This window comes from Corvus kubaryi, unplaced genomic scaffold (assembly GCF_017639235.1).
Source record: "Corvus kubaryi isolate FWS band 111438036 unplaced genomic scaffold, C.kubaryi_AGA036_p1.0 37354, whole genome shotgun sequence".
Lineage (NCBI taxonomy): Eukaryota > Metazoa > Chordata > Aves > Passeriformes > Corvidae > Corvus > Corvus kubaryi.
In genome coordinates this window covers 823038-849823 of record NW_024581116.1, presented here as the reverse complement: position 1 = coordinate 849823, position 26786 = coordinate 823038, and the positions used below count along the sequence as shown (strand labels likewise).

The 26786-nt window shown below is 48.6% G+C and overlaps 2 protein-coding genes across 4 annotated transcripts in view; both read right to left on the bottom strand.

The window, feature by feature from the left end:
- Positions 1-265: 265 nt before the first annotated feature.
- On the bottom strand, positions 266-21698 carry PRSS55 (serine protease 55). 2 transcript variants are annotated; one of them, XM_042032773.1, is made up of 5 exons: positions 20993-21698; positions 19913-20102; positions 18806-19053; positions 15860-15993; positions 266-4962 (listed from the first exon to the last, which is right to left on the bottom strand). In XM_042032773.1, exons 1-5 carry the CDS (start codon positions 21225-21227, stop codon positions 4675-4677), a joined length of 1095 nt encoding a protein of 364 aa, XP_041888707.1. In that variant the 5' UTR covers positions 21228-21698; the 3' UTR covers positions 266-4674. The 2 variants fall into 2 exon arrangements, with proteins under 2 accessions (XP_041888707.1, XP_041888708.1); XM_042032774.1 differs by lacking the exon at positions 15860-15993.
- Positions 21699-23235: 1537 nt separating this feature from the next.
- MSRA (methionine sulfoxide reductase A) overlaps positions 23236-26786 on the bottom strand; it is a 212300-nt gene continuing 208749 nt past the window's right edge. For both annotated transcript variants that reach the window (XM_042032776.1, XM_042032775.1), the window contains exon 6: positions 23236-24070. In XM_042032776.1, the coding sequence (XP_041888710.1) occupies positions 23906-24070 (165 nt within the window). In that variant the 3' untranslated portion in view covers positions 23236-23905. The remainder of the gene's footprint in view (positions 24071-26786) is intronic.

The window sequence follows — 26786 nt, the reverse complement described above, 5'->3', positions numbered from 1 at the left end:
GTACAAGTCCCTGACAGGAGGGGGCAGCCGGGGGGGTCGGGCTCTGCTCCCAGGGAACAGGGACAGGATAAGAGGAAACGGCCTCAAACTGTGCCAGAGGAGGGTCAGGTTGGACACCAGGAGGAATTTCTTCATGGAAAGGGTGGTCGGGCACTGGAAGGGGCTGCCCAAGGAGGTTTGGAGTCCCCATCCCTGGAGGTGTCCAAGGAATGACTGGAGGTGACACTCAGTGCTCTGGGCTGGTGACAAGGTGGGAATCAGTCACAGGATGGACTCGATGGTCTTGGAGGTCTTTTCCAACCTAAATTATTCTGTGATTCTTTGATTCTGTCTCTTGCCCCTTTATTCTTGCAAACAGTCATTTACAAGATGCAGAGCAGCTCCCACAGTGACTCCCACCAGCCCATGGACTTGTGCCCTGGATCATACCTGGGTTGGAAGGGGATGTTCCTCTCACCAGACTGTAGCAGGTGACAGGAAGAGGTAGGATAGCTGGGGTTCTGCTTGGATCGTGTCTGGATATTTCAGGATGCTTTTCTCAAAATGCAAAAGCTTCAGTTTAACCACAAAGCGCAACAGGAAAAATCCTCAGCCTTTCCAACGTGTTCCCAAGATGGGAATGCCCCTCTTCCACCCGTTTCTAATTGGGATTTCTCCTGCTGAAATCATCGGAGGCTCATTATGCAGCGAAGCAGAAACCGATTTACCTTTATCACGAAACAGATCTGCCTTTCTCCATGAGATCACAGTGGGATGGCACCGTTCCCTTCCCTTTTTTGTGTTTTTAGCCTGTAATTGTGCAGTGGATTGCTTTGAAATCCTGGCAGCCGAGCAGGGGTGTGGGTGGCATTGAGAAGTTTGGGATGCAGCCCCTTCCCAAATCGACTGGCAGCGGGTTGGTCCAAACCCTTTTCAGCGGTGACTCAGAGTGCCCCGAAACACAGTGGGGGAAACAGAACACCAAAATGCATCTTTTAAAGTCATTGGAGGATCTCAATAATGGCTTTGTGACTCCAGCGAGCCTGCCAGGCTGTAGGAGGATGTTCGGGATGGCTGTAGAGCAGGAATCATTGGCAGAAGAGCTGGGAAAGAAGCGGGGTTTGGAGGAGGGAGCTCTGTGCTGGGAAATCAAACAGGGCTGAGTGGGTACAGGATTTTCCCACCTACACAGAGCAGAGATGGCTGAAACCAACCCAAACACAGGCCAGGACCCTTTGCCAGGAAGCAGTTTGGATCAGCCAGTTTGCATCAGCCACCCAGATGCAGAGGATGTGACCATATGGGTCAGGCAGGACAGGGCTAGGTGGTTTTGGAGGTGGAAAAAAGGTCTTGGTACCATTTAGGTTATGGGAGACACGAAATCACAACCTCTGTGTGCTGTTTGCAAGGAAAATAAAACAGTCACCTCAAGTTTATGTAAGGACCAACCTGCAGAGGTCGTTTTTAAATAAGTCCTTGGAGGTGCATGAGTATGGGATTTAAAATACCAGGAAAATGGAAATGCAGGGTCCAGTGTAAAGGCAAAAATCCTACAGGGCAAGAAAGGCAGTTTAATAAGCTGTGTGTGCAAAGCTGTGTGTGCAAGCAAAGAGGAATAAGAATCATGGACACAGAGAGTGAATTGGGTTGGAAGGGACCTTAAAACTTACCCCACCTCACACCCTGCCAGGGGCAGGAACGCCTTCTATTAGCCCAGGTTGCTCCAAGCCCCATCCAGCCTGGCCTTTGTCTTCAGATCCCCCAGGTGACATGTACTGAGAAGGAGCTGGGTGACAGGTCTGGGATCATCTCCTTGAATCACAGAATCATGGGATATTTGGGGTTGGAAGGGACATTAAAGCTCATCCCATCAGCAGGGAGACCTTCCACCAGGAGAAAGAGTAAAGGTTGGATTTCTCCAGCAGCAGCTACCTGTGACCATGGATTGCTGCTCTTCCCACCTTCCTCCTCTGAGGTGGAGCCACACACCTGTGCTTGGAGCCCTCCCCACCTCTCAACCAGCTCTTGCTGCCAAATTTGCACGAACATCATCATCTTCAACTCTTCCAGCTCCCTGCTCCAGCTGGCGTGCAAATGCTGGCTGGGATTGGGCAGACAGGGAAACACGTGGATATACAAAGCCCTTAATCTCTGCAGAACTAAGCCAAAATTACTTTGATGTATTGGCTTTTAAATTGCTGCCTTCAGTGCTCACGGGAGCTTTTCTTCTTATCTCCTCAGCAAAACGTGCAAGCAGCTCCTGACCACCTCTTTTCTCTGCTTGAGTACTCATATCCTCCTATTTTTTTTTCCCCTGAATCCTCTTACAGATGTTTTCCCAGGTCTCTGAGCATTTCCATATCCTGTTTATTTGCTGCTAAAGGTGCAGTGCTGTAAACAAAATCTGTCTCTGGAAAGAAGGGAGGGGCAATAAGAAATGAGCTGTAAATTAAGACAAAAGGTGAACTTTTGCCAACTACAGACTGAAGCATAAACGTTGAGTCTGGAAATGTTTCACTTTGATGTTCTAAACCCACAAGAGAAGCTGTGGCTGCCCCTGGATCCCTGGAAGTGTCCAAGGCCAGGTTGGATGGGGCTTGGAGCAACCTGGGATGGTGGAAGGTGTCCCTGCCCATGGCAGGGGGTGGAATTAGGTGATCTTAAGATCCCTTCCAACCTAAACCATTTTGGGATTCAATAAATACAGAATACAACAACATAATAAACATTTACACCAACGTTATAAAGCTTCAAAAATGGATGCGTCCCATTGAACTGCTGCCTTTTGATTTTGAGAGACTCCAACATATTCTCACAATCAGAATTGCTCCCTGAAAACACAAATACCCTCAGAAAAAAACACAGCACCAAGATGTTTTCATCAGACCTAACTGCAGCCTAGAAATGTTAAACAAACGTGTCCTTTCTCACCCTAATTATTGAACAGTGGATGTAGTAGGCGAGACGCATTCACTTTGCTGAGTTTTATGATGTTTTAAATAAGGAGGAAAAGGTTTTTCCTGTTTATTTCTTTGGTGCTCTGAACTTGTAGAAGTGATGCTTCCACACAGCAAAGTGAGCCCCTTTCATGCTCTCAACTTACAAGCAGGGAAACTGAGGCACCAAGCACAAACTTCTCCCCAAATCCATTGAATAAATCAAGAGCAGGATGAATCAAAACCCAGAGCAGAAGCGCCCTTCCTTCATTTAGCACAGGCCATGATCAATTTGCAAATGCTTCTGATGGAAAAGACCTACTGGGTCGTTTTGCAGGCCCCTGTAAGCCCAGGCTTTTTCCCTGCCATGTGCTGGAGACAAAAGTGCTTTATACAGCCCCTACATTAAAATAATTTAAGCAGGAGGACTTCTCTCATTTCCTCTGGGGGAAACAATTCTGCAGCTGAAGAGATTGCAACATTAGGAAATATTTCCTGACATCCACGGCTTCCAGAATCTGTTGATATATTATTAATAGAAAGGAAAATAAATATAGGTATTAATGCCAGCAGACACTGTCTGCTACTAATAGCTGTTAAAGTAATATATTCCCGTTGTTTTTAGCTCTTATTAGTCTTTTTGCAAAGGGTTACAAGACCCTTATGCATCCATTAGCCAGTCAGCCATGTGAAATTAATGTGGAGCAATTTTCATAAGCATTACTCAGAACTAATAATAATTAAGCATTATTTTCTGCTCAGATAACACAGAAAATAAAGGCTGACTTTTATGCCAAGATGGGTTTGCATTAGCTTAAGGTAGATGAATTAATTCTCATTTACAAGGCTTCTCTGCCAGCTAGCCAGAAAATATCAAGGTAATTAAAACCAATTTGTGAGGTTCTGTCCCATTGCACATTCACTGGGTTTTATCACTGCTGCAAATTGCAGGTGCTTTTATGCAAAGGTGGGACATGAAGGGGACTTTGCTGCCTCTCTCCTTCCCCATCACCTCCAAGAAAAGCTAAAACCTCCTTGTGAAAAGCAGAACACATTTGGAATGCTGGAGAGCAATAAAGGACCATGTATTAGGATGAAGGAACAGCTCAGTCCCAGCTCGGGCTGGGATGTGGAGCTCTCAGCAATGCAGGAAAAAACACCTCTAACAGAGGGGAAAAAATCTCTTTGCTTTTGCTTGGCCTTGGACACTTCCAGGGATGGGGCAGCCACAGATTCTCTGGGAAACCTCTTCCAGGGCCTCAGTGGTTCTGTCCCAGAGGTTTGACAGCACCTGAGCAGGGGCTGAGCTCTCTGAAGGTGCTCTTAGTAAAAATAAAATTAGTTAATATTAGCCTAAAATAAATTAGTCCAGCTAATAATTAGCTGTAAGATGCACTAACCCAGAGTTATCCTACAACAACTAATGATAATGAGCAAATTAACATCTCCCCCTGGGTTTCAGCTTTCCAAGGGGATCAGCACCTTCCGATGCCACAGCTCTGCTTTGCATCTGAGCTTAGCAAACAACCGAGTCCTGCGTGACCCAGCAGTGTGGAAAATCCGTGTTCTCCAGAGGATTATGGCCCCTCTTGCCCAAGTCCTGCCTCCTTCATTTCATTTCTCCGGCCTCTGCCTCACTCCCTGTCTCATGGTGACATCTCCTGTTGGTGCCTGTGTCCACATCGGTGACATGGAGCAGGTTGGCCTCAGAAGGAAGCATAACGTGGAAGTTCTGACTTTTATTTTCAAAAATCTTCTCTCAGGGTAATTTAATTGCTATTAAAGAGATGAATAAAAGGAGACAATACTCCAGAAACACCATCCGTGTCCCAGCCCTGGAACGAGCAACCCTGAGATGTGATCCACTGTCCACACCCTCGGTGAAGAAAGGTTTTCCCCTTATGGCTGTTTCCTTCTCGATCCAGCCCTGGTAGCTGTAAACAGATGTTAAAATCCTGTGGTTTGGATTTCCTCCACTGACGATGCCGACCTGGAACCACTTCATGGTGTCCCAGTAGCTGCAGACCAGAGGTCCCCCGCCGTCCACCTGCGGCAGAAGGAGGAATGTTACAGCTGGGTCAAACCTCAGGTCCCTCAGAGCATTTGCTTCCCACAGGCTGAGTGGGAAAATCAATCTCTGTCTCAGGTCCCTGAGGATTTGGGGAGAAAAAAAGGGAATTTGCATTCAAAATTTCACAGCTCAGCCCTGAGATCCTGCAGAATAAAGAGATACAGAAGCCAGGAGGAGGAGATCAGTCCCAAGCTCTGGCTCAGTGCACTGCCCTGTCATTCCCAGCCTTTTCCACATGCTCCCATGGCCCCAGGAGGATACCTGAGACCTGTCAGCAAGAGACAACATCCCAGAGAGAAAAGGAACATTTGCTGTGACTGCTCACTCAGTCCTTGTCTTCTCTGCAAAGCTGCTGCGTGGAGGTGCTGGGTACCTGCCACTGTGAATTTTGGGGGCTGGCAGCCAGAAACTGGGCAGGAGATGAAAAATAATCCTGACAAATCCTTCTTGAAGCCACAGCCACTTGCTTGAAAACTTTCCCACCTCTGCAAGGAAAACCACCACTCACCCAGCGTGGGCAAGGCTTCAAATGTAGCCACCTCAAAAAGAGGAATTTTCTCCTGTTGGCTGCTGTAGCTGCAACACCAAGAGCACATTTATTACCACAGGCCTAGGCCCTAGGGCATATCACCATGTCCCACAGCCATAGGGAGGAGGAGGAGAGAAGATCCAGCAGGCAGGAATTGTGCAGCAAGATTGATTTATTTAATTGTTTTACAAACTCTTTTATAGACTTTTTTCTTCATAGTCTAATTGGACAAAGGATCAGCCACCCCTTGGGGGTGATTGGCTAAAATCCTAAAACATCCATTGTCAGAATATTTTTCTACTATACCATAAACAAGACTTTTCAAGGCTGCAGGTGGCTTGGTTGTTTACATTCCCTGCTACCTCTTCTGTGAGAGAGAAAAGTCTCTCACGGACTTAGAAAATAGCAAGAAAATCCTTGCTAGCAGCCTTTTTGTATCCATACACATCCAGCTCTGGAATCTCTGGACACAAACCCAGGGAGAAGAGAGAGCGGCACAAAATCTACCCAAGGCAGGTGCAGCACTTTTCTGAGGGAAGACTGGGAGAGCTGGGGGTGTTCACCTGGAGAAGGATCCAGGGAGAACTCAGAGCCCCTTCCAGGGCCTAAAGGGGCTCCAGGAGAGCTGGAGAGGGACTTGGGATAAGGCATGGAGGGACAGGACACAGGGAATGGCTTCCCACTGCCAGAGGGCAGGGATGGATGGGATATTGGGAAGGAATTCTTGGCTGTGAGGGTGGTGATGCCCTGGCACAGGGTGCCCAGAGAAGCTGTGGCTGCCCCTGGATCCCTGGAAGTGTCCAAGGCCAGGTCGGATGGGGTTTGGAGCAACCAGGGCTAGTGGAAGGTGTCCCTGCCCATGGCAGGGGGTGGAACTAAAGGATTTTTTAGATCCTTCCAAGCCAAACTAGTCTGAGATTCCAGGACATCTTCAGTGCTGTGCAGCCCCTGCTATAAATAAGTTTCCTTCCACAGTGGGTTTGAATCTTTTTTTCCACCCTTTCTCCAGCACTTGTGGTAAACAAATTCAACACAAATCCACTTCCCAAGACAGCAAACTTTACTGGGAAATGTTGTCCTTCCCTGTTTGCACACTACTTTGGGAAACATCTTTGTCATTAACAGATGAAACCCCTTCTGCCAGCAGCTACCCTGAGCTAACACACATTAATTAATGAGCAAGGAAGAGGCTGAAGTTCCCTGTGCAGCTCATCAGCACTCGCTGAAGTTTATGGCTGAATTCCCACTCCAGTAGCTGGAGGGCTCTGGTCATTAATATTCTTATACTTTTTTTTCCTTTTTTTTTTCAGTTCAGTATTCAGTCAGGAGGCAAAAATTAAGATAAATGCAGAGGAAATGTTCATAGAATCACAGAATATCCTGAGCTGGAAGGGACCAACAAAGATCAGAGGCTTATAAACTCATTCAGGCTGGAAAAGATCTTTCAGACTGTTGAGTCCAAACATAAAATCAACACTGTTTGTTGTTACTGTAGCCACGTCCTTGCACCTCAAGCAGTGCTGCTGGACCCTCTTCAGCCTCAGCATCTAAAGACATTTCCCCACCCCATTTCAGCCAAGAACTCCCGTGAAAACCACAGAGGTGCCCTTGCAGCGACCTTGGAGCCGCGCGTTGCGGACGTCCTTGGCGGTGGCATCCTGTGGGGATGAATGAGCATCCACGCACGATTCGATTACCGGGGATTTCACTGCGGATCCCCTCGGGGCAGGAACGGGCCGAACGCATTATCCTAGCGGCGAGAGGAAGGCGCTGGGAGCCTCCCACACGGGGATGACGAGCGGAGTCTGGAGAGTGGGAGCCCGGGATGCTCCGCGCCGGCTTTTTCCCAGCAGGAAAAGGAGATTTTCAGCACCGGCCGAGCCCCTGCACAGATGGGTTTCAGCCTCCAGTTTGGAGGCTGTTCACACTCGTAAAGGATCTTCCTTCCTGGGGTATCGGAGCACCAGTGAATTCCTGGTGCCCTGTGACTGTCCCCTGGGGAATTGTCTTGCCGCGTTTCCTGGCTGGGAAAGCCGCGGCTGGCGAGGGATGTGATTCGCACGAGGCCGCGGCAGAGCCAGCGATCCCTATTTGAACTCTGCCTCACCCAGTTTCCCTCTCAAATCACATCTGCTCTTCCCCTGTTTTCCTCTTTAACCACGTCCATTTGGTTCCCTGCCTGGTTGGTGGGGAAAGGGGGATGTTTCCGCAGGGCTTGGGGGATCAGTGATTTAAAACTTTTGGGCAGAGAGGGAGCTCAGGAATGTTCTGACAGCCCAGGCAGCAGCGGCAAATCAATTTCCATAATCCATAATCCCAAATCCTCCTTCAGATCCCTTTCCACATGGGCTGAGCTGCTCTGCTTCCTGGGTGCTACTTCTCACACGCCATTTCTCTTAATTTCAGCTATTTAACATGAAGATTTTAGCACAAAATGGGCCAAGTCATCCTCTCCGTGTGATAATCTTGCTCACATAATTACAGCAGCAGCCCAGATGAATTGGGAGCCTGGTTTTTATAGGGCTAAAGATGGAGAAAAGAAACTCAGTCCTTGGACACTTCTGAATACCCCTGTATCCACCTTAAGCTCTCAGGAAGGCAGGCCCAAGGTTTTCCATCCTTGTGTAAGAGAGGGTGTGGGAGGAGCGAGTTTTTGAGTGCTGGGACAATTATCTCAGCTCTGTGATGCTTCCAGCAACGCTAATTTAATGACCGCTCAGGTTAACGACTCTGAGGATCGAAGAATTATTAAATGCTGCTTTTTCAGGCTCCTGTATCCTGGTGGTGAAACTCTCCTGGTCAGCAGCACACACCAGACACCTGCTCCTGCTTTTCCCTCTAAGTGCCAACTTTCTGGATAGACGAAAATCACCTAAAAATAGCAGCTTTGCTTCTGTTTCATGTTTCTTGTCATCTCGAAGATGAGTGAAAAGCAAGCGCAACAAATCAGATCTGGTGCTGAATTCCTGCCTTAAACGTGTTAATCCTCCCATTAGGAGAGGTGAAAGCAATGATACATTCACTGATAAATAGCTGTGGGTTGTATAAAATCTGTCACTGCCTAACAAGGTGCTTTGTTCACTGAAGCTGACCAAAAATTTCGTCTTTTTCACTGCGGCCAAAACCGTGGTTTTTTGGGGTTTTTTTTTGTGAGCACCAGGATCCTTTCTGCTGCCTTTAGTGGGCTTTGGATCAAAAGTGTAATCTCTCTTTTTCATTTGTATTCGTGTCTGCAGCACAGTCATTGATCAGAACAAACACGTTTATCCACATAAATCTTCCAAGGTGGGAGAAGCTCTGGGGGTGGGAGAACAACTCATCTGATCCTCATTAGGTGGATGCACAATCCCTGCAAGTCATTGCTGGTTGCATTTTCACGTTGGTGAGTTCTGTGCAAATTGGAGACAATCAGCACGGGAATAACAACACTGGGAATAACAACAGCGCCCATCAGAGCTGTCCTGGCTGCTGGAGGCAAAGGCTTTGGCAAACATCATTTGCCTGGTTGTTTCCAGCTGTCTTTAAAGTGGGAGGAAGGAGGCTGTGGCCACGTTAATGTGCAGGTATCAGAAATGCACCAGGTAACACAGGGAACCTGGACTCCTCTCACACAAACCCTTCGAGAACCTTCAGCTCCTCTGTCCATCCATCCCCTGGCTGGAAAATGGGAGGAGACAGCCCAAATCCACCCACTGTGAAGTCAGCAGGGGCCATTAGTGACCGTGGTGGCACAGACAGTTCAGTAGCCTCTGGCCGAGCCCATGTGGCCCAGGCTCCTGTCTCTGCCTGTCATCTGCAGCAAGTGCTCAGGGGAGGAGAACGAGGAACAGGACAAGTATTTGCAGAGTTGTATTTACATCCCAGCGGTTAATGGCCTCAGAGAGATCTTCATCCAGGAAATTACCTAATTGCTTTTTGAATCCATTTATCCCTGAGGATAAATACCCACAACATCCTGGTCAGCGACTCCTATTTAATTATCTGATGGATGAAAAAACACTTCCTTCTCTTTGCTGTGGATCTGCTGCCTGATAGGGCCGTCTGACACCCCTCCTTCATGTGTTTGGAGCAGCGGTGACACGAGGACAGCTCTCGACTCCTCTGTGTGCTGCCCATGAGGTCGGAAATGTGCCACATCCCCATCAGACATCTCTCCTACAAGCATCACAGTCTTGCTCTGCTATTCCCTGTGCTGCTGGGAGCTCTTCCAGGTCCCTGTTCACCCATCCTGTTCTACTTTCCTCCTTTTCTAAAATTGCCACTCCTTTCTCAGATGGAGTGGACAGGAATCACACACAGGGAAGCTCCCAGGAGTAGTGCTCTGGCACAACACATTTGCTTTGCCACCTATTCCTGTCCTAATAACTCCTAATGCTCTCGTTGCCCTTTTGACCTCCCCAGAGCCTCGAGCTGATGTTTTTGAAGGGCTACCCACAGTTCTTCTGACATGGTAATAGCTGAATTAGAGCCTACTATGGCCAGTGTACAGCTGGAATTGCTTCTCCATATATCTGTTCCTTTTTCTTTATCAATAATGAGCTGCAGCTGCTGTTTTAACCTCCAGTATAATGGGACCTGCTGCACCTCTGCACAGCCACCTTTCACTTTGACCACTTTGAAGAATGCTGTGGCATTGGTCAACTTGGTCATCTTGGCATTTGCCCTCCTGGGACATCAAAATTCCCTGCATGGATGCCAACACAACTCTCCTTGTAAGTTCTTTCTCTGTTCAAATCCCTTCCACTTCATGACAGCTCAGTTTCTCCAGGAGCCTTTGGTGAGGAATCTCCTTACAAGAGTTTTGGGAATCTCAGAATGTGTTTGATGGCTGGACCGCCTTTTTCAACACGCCTGGCAACTCCTTCGAAGAATTTGGATGTGCCTGTGAGTCACAGCTTTCCCTCAAAGCTGTCATTGAATGAGAAGCGGCTCCTCTGAGCCATCACAGCCGCTCCCCACTCCCAGGGCAAGCTGGGATTTTGTGTTCAGCTGGATCCAGAGGAGTTCTGTTTCCCAGCAGGCACACAAAGCCATGCTGGACTCCCAAACAGCTTCAGTTTGAGGGACCAAAAGCTACGACCCAGAGGAAGAAAGCAGAAGAGACACCCAACATCATCCTCATCGTCATCCCAGGTTCTTGCATGGGGAATTAATTTTTCCCATATTAAAGAATGACGCCATCAGAGCCTGAATGTGCTCACTTGTCCGCCCGCATCATAAAATGATGAAGTGATGAAAGCCCTGTAAAATCACGGGCCACGGGAAAAGTGTTCTGATTCTTGGAGCTGCACATCAAAGGACCCTTCAGAAGAAAACTGAAGGAACTGCAAATGCAGAAACACCTCTCCACTGCTTTGTTCTGGGGCTTCCCAGGACACGTTCCTGCTTAAAGCAATCTGTCCCTGGGGGAAATAAAAACCACCTCATGGTGGTAGCGATAGTTCAGTGATGGGAAATCCACGACAAGGATGGGCAGCGGATCACTCTGTTCAGTAGGATAAGAGGAAATGGCCTCAGGCTGCACCAGGGAATGTTTAGACTGAATACTAGGAAAAATGTCTTCACTGAAAGGGTTGTCCAGCCCGGCAAAGATGTCCAGGGCAGTGGTCGAGTCCCCATCCCTGGAATGTTCAGAAAACAGGTGGATGTGGCACTTGGGGACATGGGTCAATGGTGGCCTTGGAAGTGCTGGGATAATGGTTGGACTTGATGATCTCAGAGGGCTTTTCCAGCCTCAGTGGTTCTGTGATTCTATTATTAAAATACAATAATAAAGTACTTTTGTGCAGTTTGTAATAACTTTGGACTGAAATTGGGATAGTTGTGACTCCTGGCTTCCAGGAAACCTTTGACTGATAGGCAGAAGAACTTAAAACCTCAAGAGCTCCTGTGGATACTCCCCCTCCCTCCAGACTGCAGCCAGACCATCATCTTCCACCTCTCTTCAGGGACTGACCACACTATCCTGGTTTGTGCTCTTCTCCTTGAATCCATGATAGTTACCTATAAAAACACAGTTTTCATTGGCAGGCTCTTTTTCTTAAAAAAATTCTATTTCACAAGTCTTTCTTGGCAGTTTTGGGGCCATGTTAAGACCAGCAAAATGATTCAAGACTTCGTGAAAGAATGCCAGAGCTTTTCCAGTGCAAGTGTCAGGCTCCCATTGCAGTCACTGGGGCGTGGTTTGAGGTGGGAGCAGTGGGATACCAGGGGATATCCTGGGATATCTAATGGAGAATTAAATGTAGGCAACTGTCCTGCCTTGGAGCCAAGTGTCTCCCTGTGATCTTAACCCCTTCAGCTTGATTTCAGTTCACAGGGAGCAATAAACACACGCACAGGGCTTGATCTCATTTTAACACAGATGCTTAAAACCATCTCAGTGACTCCCAGCACCAGGGCTTTTGTCTCCCTGTTGGTGGAAAGATGGTTCTGTAGATGCTGATGGTTATAAAACAGACACTCATGAAATGGCTGGGAAAACCCCATCTGGGTTTGCATAACAACTGCTGCTTTTGCTCCAGCTCTGTGGGGTGAGAGCCCTGTAAAGGGGATTTTCAGAGATGGGACAAGGGGAAATGGCTTTAACCTGACAGAAAGCAAGGTTGGATGGGATATTGGGAAGGAATTCTTGCCTGTGAGGGTGGGGAGGCCCTGGCCCAGGGTGCCCAGAGAAGCTGTGGCTGCCCCTGGATCCCTGGAAGTGTCCAAGGCCAGGCTGGATGGGGCTTGGAGCAACCTGGGATAGCAGAAGACTGGAACCAGATGAGCTTTAAGGTACTTTTTGTACCCTAACCACTGTGTGATTTATGGCCAAAATCCACTCCTGCTGCAGGCTGTGGGAGGCAGTGGATACCTGCAGCCCGGGACTCACCTGAGCTGGAACCACCCCACTGCTCTTGGGGGTCACACAACGATTCCTTCCCATGAAATCAGAGCAGGACCTGGCCCCCCTTCATGTGCTGCTGAACTGTAGATGACCTCTGACTCCAGCTGAACACACTTTGTCCTAATCACCACATCAGAGTTCCCCCCACAGCCCCTCAGAACTATAATTGGGCCATTTACTGAATTTTGCCTGGGCAGGAAAGGCACTGAAGGAGGCATTTGCTTTGTGAGCCCCTTATACTCTAATTATTGTTCAAGTTACCATTGCATCGGAGCCTAACAAAAGACGCTTAAGAAAGCAAGGAATGAGACATCAGTTGTGGTTCATGGGGTCATGGAAGAAATGTAGCACACAAAAAAATAATACATAGGCCATCTCCAGTGTCTGTTCTTTAGCACTTGTACCCCCTGAACATCCATTAATGTTAATGTTTATGACTAAATAGAACTATAAGTCAATTACGGCTCCTGGTAGTGTTAATTCCCAGCCAATCCATATATTTGTCTGCAGAACTGCCAGGGAATTGGGATAGAATAGATTTTTCTTTTTAAGGGAATAGATTCTTTTTTTTTAAAGTACAAATACTTGGGAGCTCTGCTATTCAATCTCCTTGAGTTATTAGAGGAATATGGTCAGTTATCCACAAATTAGGCTGGTCTGGTATGAAGGCAGCTGGTGAAATGTCTGAGCCTTTTTATTCATGGCCTTTCTGTTCATAGAATGGCCTCAAGCTGCAGCAGGGGAGGTTCAGGTTGGGCATCAGGAGGAATTTCTTCCACTATCCCAGGTTGCCCCAAGCCCTGTCCAACCTGGCCTTGGACACTCCCAGGAATGGGGCACCCACAGCTTTACCTGTGCCAAGGCCTCACCACCCTCACAGGGAAGAACTCCTTCCTAATATCCCATCTAAATCTCTCTTCTGGATTAAAACCATTCCCCTTTGTCCTGTCACTGTCTCCCCATGTAAAAAGTTGTTCTCACCATCACAGCTCACAGATTTGGATCCAGATCTGGATCATGTGGATTTACAACCTCGAGTCCAGCAACTTGCCTGCCTTAGCCTGGCTTTGGACATGAAAACACATATCCTGATCCTCAGCAAATCCCAGGAAAGGTTAACATCAGGCTTTTATCTCCTCTGTGTCCAGAGTTCCTGGGGCCACAGCTACCGGAGCAAACTCAGCATCTCCAGGGCTTGTTCCCTGACCAGGAATCTCTGCCTTGCCCAGCTTCTAATCCTTCCTGGCCTCTCCACAGTGACTCGTGGGTGGCTCCTGATCCATGCAAGAGCTGGAGCCTGGAAGTCCTCCAGGAGACAGCTGGTTGGCACAGACCAACACCATGCCCAGGGCTGCTCTGTCTCCATGACAGAGACGAGGATGGGAAGGATTTGGGTCTTTTGAAATCTGGACTCACTCTCCTCTGACACAAACCCTGTAATCCTTACAGACAATCATAGCCTGAGAGCCTGCACTGCCCACAGTGCAGATGAATTGTCCAGTTCTGGGCCCCTCGCTCCAAGAAGGACCTTGAGGGGCTGGAGCGTGTCCAGGGAAGGGGATGGAGGTGGAGAAGAAGCTGGAGCCCCAGGAGTGGCTGAGGGAGCTGGGAAAGGGGCTCAGCCTGGAGAATAGGAGGCTCAGGGGGAACCCTGCACAACTCCCTGACAGGAGGGGGCAGCCAGGGGGGTCAGGCTCTGTTCCCAGGGAACAGGGACAGGATGAGGGAAAACAGCCTCAAGCTGTGCCAGGGGAGGGTCAGATTGGATATCTGGAACAATCTGCTCACAGCGAGAGTGTTCAGGCACTGGCAGGGGCTGCCCAAGGAGGTTTGGAGTCCCCATCCCTGGAGGTGTCCAAGGAAGGCCTGGACGTGGCACTCAGTGCTCTGGGCTGGGTGACGAGGTGGGGATTGGTCACAGGATTGACTCAGTGATCTTGGAGGTCTTTTCCAACCTAAACAATTCTGGGATTCTGCCCAGTGGTCCCTGCTGCAGAAGAAGCATCAGGTTCAGCTCTGTCCTGTCCCAGGCCATGACCAGGCAGCCCACTACGGAGAAGCCATCAGGTTTCTGACCCAGCCCAGTGAGGCCAAAAGTGACCTCCATGGCTTTAACCAGCACTTCCCAGAAAGCCAGAAAACCATCCAGCAGCAAAACACTTCCCTGCCAGCAAATCAGCAAAATCTGGTGACAAGCCTTGTCAGTTTTTTCATCCCTGAAAAGCACCACTTCTACCCTCAGCTCTGGTTTTGTCCTGTTCTCTTTATTCCAGTTTACAAGAATTCCTGCCTGGTCAAGATCCCACTACAAACAGGGAGATGCTGGATTCTGAGCATTATCACTCATGCAAAGCTCTTGTGCTTCCACTGCTTGGAAAGCTCACATTCCTGCTTCATTCCTCAGATGACTCTGACATTATTGTGGATCAAAATAGCTTCTTCATCAGCTTTCTGAATCCAGGACATTCATTTTGCTGGGAACAAGCATTCCTGCTATTTCACCAGCATCATTCACCCACAGAACTTCAGGCTGGGGTGGGAAGTGCATTCTTTAATCCTGTTAATGTTATCCTGTAGCAGGTTCCTTTTTAAGACTTTTTGATTAAATTTAATGGAGGTGAAAGTCCTTCCTTGAATGATTTCAGAGGCAGAGGCTCTGAAACATCATTTTGCAAAGTAAACATCCCTTGGCTGCCCACAGTTCTTGTACCCTCTGCCTCTCTCTCTGTCCTGGGTGCTGATTTATTTCCTTCAATGAGTAATTCCTACAGGATGGAGATGTCCATCCATGTATCTGCCCACCCAGCCCCCTCCAAACCCATGGATATATCTAAAATACAGCTGGATGGGGCTTGGAGCAACCTGGGCTAGTGGAAGATGTCCCTGCCCATGGCAGGGGGTTGGAACTGGATGAAATTTAAGGCCCTGTCCAACCCAAACCAAGGAAACCATTGCCCGGTGGAGGACGGAAATCTCAGTCTGGAACCAGAGGCTGCAGGAGTGCCCAGTCCTTGCCAGGCTCTCAGGAGAGGGGTTGGAAGTTGGATGCTATGAAAGACAAAGTGGTTTTTGGCATCCAGACTTCGTTTGACACCAGGACAGTGATCCTGGGGGTGGAATGTGTTCTGAGGGCACAAGTTCGGAGTGAGTTTTGCCTCATTTGGGTGTCTGTGTCAGCTCAAATGCTTTATAATTTAGCTTGTAAAGTCCCTCATTCTCTGTCACCAACCCACTGCCACAAGATGTGACTTGTTCTGGCACCCACAGAACAACCAAGCATATTTGGGTCAGAGCCAAGGCCTCACCTGAGAAATGTTTTTAATATTTAAATTAAACACCCCCAGATTAAACCTCCCTCCCAATTCTTTTGCCTTGAACCTCATGGACAACCATTCCTGTCTCCTTTCCAGCTGTAACCTGGCCATGAAGCAGACCAGGAATGCTGGTCCCTTTACCTGGCAGCCTCTTCCTCCTCCTCCTCCTTGCTCCGTCTCAGCACACATCACGCTCCCCACAAGGTGTGGGATCTGCTCCAGGCATTTCTCCCTGCTGATGAGCTTCATCTGTGTTTTCTGCAGCACATGGGATGCTGTGGCAAATGAGAAGGATCAACAAAGCTGCAGAGCAGCTGGAGACTTCCCTTGGGAAGGATCTCAGCTGGATTTCTAAAGTATCTCAGGGCAATGGGGTCTCTGGGCAGAACTGTAGGATCTTGGGATCACAGGGGCTTACAGGGGATCCCCAAGTGTTGGCAATTATGTTTGTGCTCCTGAGTTCATCACAGGATCCCAGAATGGTTTGTTTTGGAAGGGAACTTAAAAGATCATCTCATTCCACCCCCCCACCATGGGCAGGGACACCTTCCACTATCCCACGTTGCTCCAAGCCCTGTCCAGCCTGGCCTGGAACACTTGCAGGGATGCCAGACTGCTGGGAAACCCCCAAAGGGCTGGATTATCCTGCTGGTGGTCTCAGTGATGACCTGAGATGAGCTGCACTGCACACCTGGGGTTTCCCACTTGTGATTTTTTGGGAACTCAGCCTGAGGGGCTCTTCATGAGATCCTGTGCAAGCCCCTGCAGGTCAAAGTCCACTGAGCTTTCCCCAGAATTCTAATCTCAGAATTCAGAATCATGGAATAATTTACATTGGAAACAACCTTTAAGATCATCCAGTCCAACCACTCCCCCAGCACTGCCAAGGCCACCTCTGACCCATGTCCCCAGATGCCACATCCACACAACTTTTAAATCCCTCCAGGGATGGGGACTCCAACACTGCCCTGCATAGCTGTTCCAAGGCCCAACAACTCTTCCAGGGCAGAATTTTTTTCCTGATATCCAATGAAAACATTGTTTACCCTGGGGAGGGCTGCAAGGCCATGCCTTACCCAGCTGTATCTTCACAAAGTGGCTCTCGGGATGGCAGCACACAAAGGAAATATCTGCTTTATTCTTCCCTTGGGGTGGGAATACAGAAATCACAGCTGGCACCCGCAAGTGACAAAAGGACTGAAAATGTGCTGGGCTACTTGGAAACCCCACGGATCTCACCCATGTTTCTCTCTAAAGTGAACCTGAGTCTGAAGGATAAGGCTGAGATCTCCAGATGATTTGAAACTCACCCCTTCTTCTGTCTTTCCCTGAGCTAAATCCTCCCAGAACCTTCAGGAAACTGGGACTCAGTGACAAGATCTAACGATGAAAAGTTGTCACGTCCCTTTTCCAGCTAAGACGGAAGTGCCCAAAGATGAAAATTCTTTGGTGTAGGAATCTCCAGGGAGATGGGGGCCCTCTGCTCTGGAGCCAGGCTGGGAGAGCTGGGGGTGTTCACCTGGAGAAGAGAAGGCTCTGGGAAGACTTTAGAGCCCCTTCCAGGCCCTAAATGGGCTCCAGGAGAGCTGGAGAGGGACTTGGGACAAGGGATGGAGGGACAGGACACAGGGAATGGCTTCCCAGTGCCAGAGGGCAGGGATAGATGGGATATTGGGAAGGAATTCTTGGCTCTGTGGGTGGGGAGGCCCTGGCACAGGGAGAGAATCTGTGGCTGCCCCTGGATCCCTGGAAGTGTCCAAGGCCAGGTTGGATGGGGCTTGGAGCAAGGTGGGATGGGATGTGCTTTAAGGTCCCTTCCAACCCAAACTGCTCTATGATCCTGTATTTTTCGGCTTTGCCCATTTCACACCATCACACCCCCCTCTCACCACACTCAGCTTCTGCTGGTTTTTTCCTGAAGCCTCTCCCAGACAGAGGGTGGGGGGTGCCCAGGCTGAGCATGTTGACACCAATTTTTGGAAGCAGAATCTGTGTCAGCTGAGACCACACAGTGGCACAGAGCCAATCCCCGGAGCTGCTCCACGGATTTTGCACAGAGGAGCTCAAGAGAAATCCTGCAGAGGGTCTCTGCAGTGGCCACTCTGTTCTAGGAACACATTACCTTGGTGAAATGGGAGAGTTTCACAACTATAACAGGGTTGTGTATTACTGTTGTGTGAGGAAAATGAAGCCTAAGAAGGCAAATGCAGAGTTTCATGGAAAAAACAGCAACCCTTTGGAGCAGAATAGCAAGGGTTAAATGGAAAATTCACTTACTGCATCCTGGGAAGGAGCACTCAAGCTCCAAGGCCCTCCCCTGTCCTCCCAGTCCTGATTAATTCTTTCCAATAATGAAACAACTGATTGACTATTTAGTGACATTGGTTCAGGACAGACATTTTGGGTCACATCAGTGCTGGAACTGCTTTAATTAGGGCTTAAATGAGAGCAATTAGCAACAGCAATCTGCAGTTCTAAGCGAGTGAAGGAAGGAGTGGCCAGAACCAATAAGTCAGTCCAGCTCATGGAGGCATTAAGCCAAAGATAGCCCCAGACCTTCACTTCCCTTAGTCCAGACCACCTTAGCCCCAGCCTAACTGGGTGATTCATAGAATATCCCAAGCTGGAAGTTATCCACAAGGATCCCACAAGGTGAGAAGTGTCCAAGGCCAGGCTGGATGGGGCTCTGAGCAACCAGGGCTAGTGGAAGGTGTCCCTGCCCATGGCAGGGGGGTGGAATGAGATGAGCTTTAAGGTCCCTTCCAACCCCCAAATAATTCCATGATTCTGTGCTAATTTACCCACCAGGGTGGAGCTTGTCTTAACGTGGGTGCCAAAAAGAGGTCCAAATTTTGGAGGTGGTGACAAAATAGGTCCCAGATTTTGCTCTGGGGGTCTGTGGGCAACTGGTTCTTGCCCTGAACAGGGAACTGGTGGATGTGCAGAGGCTGGGGGGGGTCTGGATGCGTTAACCAGAGAGGTGGGGAGTGGAACTTTGTCTGGGAAACCCCTCATGGGAGACAATATCCAATTTAAGTGGATAAAATCCATCTTCCATTAGCAAATGCATCTCCCCCAGCACCTCACCTGCACTTGTGTTCTCCCAGCCAGCAGCCCAGCAGTGCTGCCACGTGTCCAGGTCACACATGAAGGGCAGGCAGATGGGAATTTTCTCCTTGCTGAACTCGATGGGATTGCTGAGCAGGATGAGGGCAATGTCATTTTGCAAGCTGGTTCTGTTGAATTCCTCGTGCAGGATCAGGCTGTCTGGGTTGTGCTCTTCCAGTGGGCGGCTCAGGTCAACTCCCCCCACTGCCACCGTCAGATCTGCTGGCCTTAAAAGCAGAACAGAAGGAGTGAAGACACAGCAAACATGAAGGATTTGGGTTATAAAGGTTGGTTTCTCTTCCCCCAGAGCAGGGCAGGGTGATGGCTCAGGCAGTTCAGCTACAAATACCCCTGAAATTTACCCTCACTCCTAGGCAAGGATGATTTCCAGGGCAGAGAGGTGCAGAGGTAGAACGTGGAAGCAGCCAGGTTATAAATAACCCACTCCCTACCAGACAGATGGAATGGGCTGGATCTCTTGGATCTCTGTGCCCTGGGCTGGCTGCTCAGACCCTGCTGTCCCCAGCCAGCTGCTCCAGGCTGTGCTGCCACAGGTCATTTGTCACTGAGCAGTCTCGGCTCTCGGACCTGCCACAGTTTGGAGGGGGCTCACAGAGGGTTGGACTCCGCCCCTGGGCACTGCATGGAGTCGATTTATCCAGAATTCAGTGTTTTAAAATTCAGAGTCTCCATGAGGTGAAGGTCTTTGCTGTGTGAAAGCAAAGGTAATTTGGGGGATAGAATGAGCTAGAATGGAATACATCATCTTTTACAAGGTACTGCAACAGGTGTAGATGCACCAGAAATGCCTGGGGCCATCAGGACAGCATCAGGGGCATTTATCCAAGGCTGCTCAGGCCACCCCTCAAAGTATTCCCCTTCTGCTTCTCCTCGTTGTGCAGGTCTCTGCACATTTCTGTGTTTAAAAATGGGCCTGTTTCCCCCAAAGGAGACAATCCCTGTTTTCAGGGCTCAGTCACATAAATGTGGCACATGACCCCGAGGAGATGCACATCCTGCACCCACCAGGAGGAATGTCATCCCCCCACCGTGCCTGGGTTGCCCTCCCACCCCTGGAGCACTCACAGCTCTTCTGCAAAGCAGTGGGCCGCTGTTAAAATCCACAGTGCACTGATGATGGTGCCTCCACAGATGTGCTTCCCGTGGCTCTGGATGCTCACGTGCCATGGAAATTCCCCAGGCGTGACGTGTGTCCCTGTGCCAATCCTCTTGCCAGTCTTCTGGAAGGACTCGTAGGATGGTCGGAGGCCACACCCTGGGTACAAAAAGGGACGTGTTGGGCACGTTCAGCAGTGTCACAGCCTGTGCTGCTGAACGGCAGGGGCAGGACATCCCTGAGCCCTGAGACAGAAACAACCAGAGAGTCATTGAAACACGGAATCACAGAATGCTTGGGGTTGGAAGGGATTTAAAGATAATTTTTCCAACTCCATTCCAACTCCAACTTCCGCCAGACCAGGTTGCTCCAAACCCCATCCAACCTGGCCTTGGACACTTCCAGGGATCCAGGGGCAGCCACAGCTTCTCTGGGAAACCTGGGCCAGGGCCTCACCACCCTCACAGCCAACAATTCCTTCCCAATATCCCATCCATCCCTGCCCTCTGGCAGTGGGAAGCCATTCCCTGTGTCCTGTCCCTCCACGCCTTGTCTCAAGTCCTCTCCAGCTCTCCTGGAGCCCCTTTAGGCCCTGGAAGGGGCTGAGCTCTCTCTGGAGCTTTCTCTTCTCCAGGTGAACACCCCCAGCTCTCCCAGCCTGCCTCCAGAGCAGAGGGGCTCCAACCCTTGGAGCATCTCCGTGACCTCCTCTGGACTCGCTCCAGCAGCCTCCACGTCCTCCTGATGTTGGACCCCACAGCTGGAGGCAGCTCTGCAGGTGGGGTCTCAGCAGAGTAAAGGGTGAGAATGCCCTCCTTGGATCTGCTATTTGATCTCTCCCAAAGCCCCTGACATTCCTGTCACCTCCCCAAACCTAAACTCACCCAAGCACTGCCCAGGCATTTGGGGTGGGAAGGACAATTAACCATCTCCCATAGGCAGGTGGGCTAAAATCCTTGTTTAGGGACTGGAAGATGCATCAGGCTGGGGCACAGGCCACACCTTTATTCCCTCAGCAGAAGGAATAAGCCAAGGCCTGTTTCACTTACCCACGTGTGAATATCCTGCATCTCCTCTGAGCTGAGAATGCTGAGAAACAAAACCTGCCTGGACACTGCTGGTCAGGCAAGCTAAACAGGAGAGGGTAAGGAGCAGCATCTCAATCCATCCTGGGCCGACACTATTCCACAGCTCTCGGAGCAGCGATGCCTCTGCAGACACCTCAGGACATCGCCTGCATTCCATGTCAACACAACCCAGGGTGACATCACAGCACCCGCTCATTCCTGTTGGTGCAGCAGTTGGATGCTCCTTCCTAAGGCAAAAGGTTCACTGAGGGAAAGCTCAGGGATCTCCAAAAGGTTTGTGATTTCCTTTAGCTCTGTTGGGGTGGGGCAGAAGTGAAATTCCTGTCTGCATCCTGGGCTAACCTCACACGATATGGCAAGGGTGGATTTCATGAGATGGATGCTGTAGCCCTGGCTGGATCTTGAACCACCTTTGAGGACCTCAGGAGCTGGTCCTGCATCAGCTTTCAACTTCAGCTCTGAAGCCTATCAGCATTTCCTGTTAATTTTCTCATTTCCTGTTACTTTTCTCTCTAGTTACACCATGCCTGGGGTATTGACTTGTGTGCACTTAAACAGGACCAGGAGAGTTGCCCCATCCCTGGAAGTGTCCAAGGCCAGGCTGGATGGGGCTTGGAGCAACCTGGAGTGGTGGAAGGTGTCCCTGCCTGTGGCAGGGGGTGGGATAAGATGATATTCAAGGTCCCTTCCCACCCAAACCATCCTGGCATTCTGTGTTTGTAGGAGAAAGCAGCAGCTCTGTCAAAGGAAAATTTTCAAAAAATGCCAAATCAAAACTATCAAATCAAAATCAAAACCAAACCAAAGGTGTCAGTAAATAATTCAGTGGTGGCAAAATATTTTGGTGTGGGCCAATTGCAGCATCAATGGACCCGTTATGCTGATTTTTAGACCAACGCATCATTTCCATCAGGACAGGACTTAATAAAAACTCAGCCAGGCTCAGACTTGGGCATATCTTCAATAAGAGCTTTTCCCAAAGACTTTCCAGCTTGTTTCAAACAACTACGGCACAGAGTAGGAGGGGAGGGAGAGGAAAGGAAGGGAACCAAGACACATTTTATGAGCCCCCAGATGATTCAGCATCTGAAATGCTTCGCCTTGGAGCACATCAGGAGTTATCCCACCAGAGCCTGGATTTCGTGGAGGTTCACAGTGCATAGGATGAGGGTAAAACTTTATTTCCTTCTCTTCTTTGCTTCTCTGTCACCTCATGCCAAAGAAATGAGACACGAGTGCTGGTTTCCTTGGCAGTGAGCACTGGAACAACTCCATGGCTGGACAGGTTAAGGACAGGATCAGTTACCACAGCAACGAAAATCTGGAGTGCGGTGTAGGCACGCTTTGGGACATCTCCAGAAAGAGCCTAACGGGGCAATCCTGCCTGAGGCAGCTCCTGTAAGCCTGGCCCAGGTGTAAATCTGCCAAAAGGACAAGTTTCCACTGGATTTTGAGACTGGGATGAACTCAGCATCAGCTGAGGAGCAAGGGAAGATGGGGAGCTGATTTTTCTGGCACAGACTTACAGCCCATCTTTGGAAACAGCGGGCAGGGCTGCAGCATTGGATTTACAATCCCAAACACTGACTTTGTGGGGCACATTTTTGGTCTCTCCAGGCTTGGAGCACGATCTGATCTGCTGGGTAGGGACAGGGATGGGGATGTTCAGGGAGCTGGTTTGGGCCTTTCTGAGCTTTAAATCTGAGCTGGTGAGCAGGAAACATCAAACCAAGCCATGGAGAAGGAGGTGCTGTGGATTTGTGTCTCTGGGTCCGACCACCTGGCCCTCAAAACTGCCTCACTCCTTGAGCTCTAGACCCATAGGATCCCATTTCCATATGGGATAAACTGTGCATCCCTACACCCTTTGTCTGCAGCTTTGAGTCTGCACTCTGAGAACCCCACCAATAAATCCAAAATTGATTTTTTCTCTTTCTGGCCGTCCTGCTGTTTTGACTTCACAGTCACTGGGGACTGCCCCAAGTTACATTTGCCACCAGTCTGCTCTTGGTGGGGACTCCCCAAGTTATTAAATACAAATAATTAATCATAGGGATAATTCTACTCCTCTGTACTGTCAAGCCTGATGATACAGATTTAAAAGCCCTGGTGTTTAATAAGCAAACAGCAGCGTTTTATAATATTTGATAACTTTTTTTACATCTACCCAGATATCTTCTTGGAACACATCACAGAGAACCGTGTTCTTTTCTTGTTCTGTACTTTATTGCAGAGCATGGAACAAAATTTATTTCTTTTTGTGTTTATTCACTTCTTGGAACTGTCCAAAAGAATCACATTACAATTTTGATTTTTTCTGGCTAAAATAATTTCAGAAAATAGGCACTACAGGTGGTACTAAATGCTGTGAAAGTGGAGTTGTAGTAGGAGAATCACTGATCTGATCAATTTATCATTCCCAAAGACATCAAATTCCAGGACTGTGACAGGTTAAGAGTCCAACTACATCTCCAGAAGTCAAAGCTCTAGGGACACCAGGAAATTAATTAACCCAAGAGAATCAACAAGTCCAGAGTCATTGGAAATACAAAACAGCTACGGGTGCAACCACCTCCCAATTCACCCTTCTAACAGCATTTCGAGCCAAACTTTTGGAAGTTTGGATCTCTTTCCACCTCTCCAGATGACAAGGAAACCCTGGGAGCTGCACAGAGCAAGAAGCTGTGATGGGAGAAATTCCTGCCTCTACTTCAGCTTTTAATGTCAACAAAGAGGAAACTGTTCCCATTACGGAAAGCCTCCCCAGCAGATTCCCAAATCTTTATCCATGGATGCTATGGGACCATCCACTGGGGTTGCAGGTCTTTTTCCAAGCTCCCTACAACGCAGTGGAGGTGGTGGAGCAAGCACAGGCTATTTCCTGATGCCGACAGGGCAGGAGATGCCCGTCCCACCCAGGCCGCAGTATCCGCCAGGATTCTTGCTGAGGTACTGCTGGTGATATTCCTCGGCGTAATAAAACTCAGGAGCCTCCCGGATCTCCGTCGTGATGGGGCCGAAGCCTCCCTCCGTCAACACCTGTCAGGAAAGACCATGGAAAGCCATCAGTGCTTTGCTGGCTTCCCTGCTGGGAATGATGTTAGGATGCCTCCCTGAAGGAGGCGCAGGCATCTCTCAGCTCTTGGACCACATTCCCAGCTCATCCCTGAAAGCCTTTCATCCCTCCTCTTGTGGTGTTTCGCTCGGAGACATTGTGGGCATGGAGAGGGAGTGAACCTTTTACTATCCCCTTTTAATGGCTCATTTGTTTAATTTGCCCATGGCCATACGTTTATTCTCTTTATTAACCCAGGCAGGGATGTGGAGCCATCAATGAAAGTGGAAAACAAAGGGAGAGCACACTTGGATCCACCCTGGGAAGCTGCAGTGTCCAGGAACCTCCCCAGGAAGGCGCCTCAGCTTCAAAATCCACCCTCAATGTCCTCATCCAAGAAGAATTTCTGGGTAAAATTTCAGCCCCAAGGATGTCCTTGGGAAATCAAAGCATTTTGGGCATTTTTTTTCCACAGAGTCACTACAAACTCATTCTTCAAAGAGAAAAGTTCCATCTTGACCAGAAAGTTTTAAGTTTTAAGGCAAATTATGGCTCATTTTGGAAAGATTTGCCAATACGTGGACCAGGAGCAATAACCACTTGGCAGGAAGAGAAGATGGAATGTGGGTGGGGATTTTAAATTAGACTTTAATTGCCTTCTGATATCCCCCTAACTGAATTTGAAACTCCTGAGAGGTTTCTGACAGAGAGAATTTCTTTTCAAGATGAATTGCTGTGACATTTTCCCTCCTGCATTGTCCTTTCCTAAGGAAACTGGTAAACACCAACATTTTGGACCCAATTCTCTTCTCAGTGGGGACATAACTTGTGCTCTGAAAACCATGCTAAAACCGAATAAGCACTTTAATGAATGTCAGACTCCTGTTCCAAAGCATGTTTGTAAATACTGGATGGAGATAGAATTGGTTGAAGGGTCAGCATTTAGGATTCCCAGACAAATATTTCTTACCTCTTCACACTAGCAAATAAATAAACCAAATAAAGACAAATCATCAGATGGAGTCATAACACTATGAATCTTCTTTAAGTCATCTTTCATCATGATAGAATGAATGACAGCAGCCTTGATCCCAAAAAACATTGCTCATGGAAGATCTCTGGAGATGGAGATCCTCATTCCAATATTTTCCATCCTGTTAGAGAGTCCCTCCTAAGCCTAGCCCAGTTAAACCCAGTACCTTCATTTAAACCCAGTATTGTGGGTTGACTCATCCTGGAAGTGGAAAGGAAATCATTTCCTTCCTCTTTCATCTCCTACATGGCTGTGGAGAGGGCAAGAACGACATGTAAGGAAAATACTGGACTTAAACAACAGGTGATTATTTGGGACAAAAAGTCTTCACATTTCCCTCACCAGGGTTTCCCAGATCCTGCCTCAGCACGGCCAAGCCCTGCCCACAGCCTGACAGCAGCTGCTTGGCTTTGGAGAGCATTAGTCTGATTTATTCCCATAATTTCACTGTCTGGAGGACACATTCTGCTGTGTTCAGTCTTCAGTCAGGAATGAAGTAATAAGATGGATACAAAATCCATGATTAACCTGTCTGGAGAGCCCTGAGCTCCCAACCCTGCACTGGAATTCTCAGCACAGCTTAGGAAGGTGTTGACTCATTAATTCCTTGTGTTCCCACACAAGGAATTGGGATCACAAGCCAAATTTCACAGGAATCCGGCCTTATTTCCCCATGTAAAATCACCAGGCAGCTTTTTCCATCTTTGGGACAGGCTGTGTCCCAAGGCAATCAGGTTATTCACCCGTCAGACGCGTGAGTGAGGAAGATAAAACATGTAAAGGTTTGTACCACAACACATCAACAGCACTGAACGCAAGGAGGTGTCAACACAGCTGCTTTTGCAAAGCACTATTTCACTTTCTAACCTTCTCAGCACAGAAAAAAGACTTTGGAATGTTCTTCCCTGCCAAAAGATGACACAAACTCTGCCATCGTGGGCATTACTCATTTGCCTGCTGCTGCAAATGCCTGCAAAATTGGCCTCTCCCCCTTCCCTGAGTCATGAGGATGCTGCTGGAGGGAGAGACATTTTTCCACTGTGCAAAAGAGTGTTTGTTACAGATTTTTAACCTGGGACTTTTCCATCACTGGCCTCATTTTGTCAGTCAGGAAATCCATTCCGTTCGACGAGGCACCACAAGAGGGCATAAACATCATTTATCCCTTCCCAGTCCATTAAAACCTGAATAAAGCAGAACCCAAGATGAGTCCTTATATTGCACTTTGGTCTTGCTGTCAGGAGCAGTGGGAACCCCACTCTGACACTCCGCCAAATCTCACCTTGGATGTTTGGATTTTAAAAGGGGAAAATATTTTCCTTGCACTGACAGTGTTGATGTGAAGATAAAAACATCACTGGAAGAGGTTCCGGATGTGCTGGCTCTGGCAGGTGTAAATCAGCCCACTCTGGATTGATTACCTGCCACTGAGGCTGATATAATTTGATGATAATCGTGTTCTAGAAGAATTTTTAGTCCTTGCTGTCTCAAAATTCCTGAGCCGTCTGACGGGACCTCTCATTACCATGCTGCAATTAACCCTTGGGATCTTTAACTCAGTGCAGGAAATTTTTAAGGAACCATTGAATCATTTTTCCCTCCAATATTCCACTGCAATTCAAAGAGAATTTATTCCTTCAAAGGATTTCTCTGGCTTTTGTCATAGG

Coding starts and splice junctions, on each gene's coding strand:
- PRSS55 (XM_042032773.1), bottom strand. CDS start 21,227: ATGAGCGGGTGCTGTGATGTCACCCTGGGTTGTGTTGACATGGAATGC. Junction 20,103..20,992: donor TGCAGGATATTCACACGTGG/GTAAGTGAAACA, acceptor TTTTGTACCCAG/GGTGTGGCCTCCGACCATCC. Junction 19,054..19,912: donor CACTGCTTTGCAGAAGAGCT/GTGAGTGCTCCA, acceptor TCTGCTTTTAAG/GCCAGCAGATCTGACGGTGG.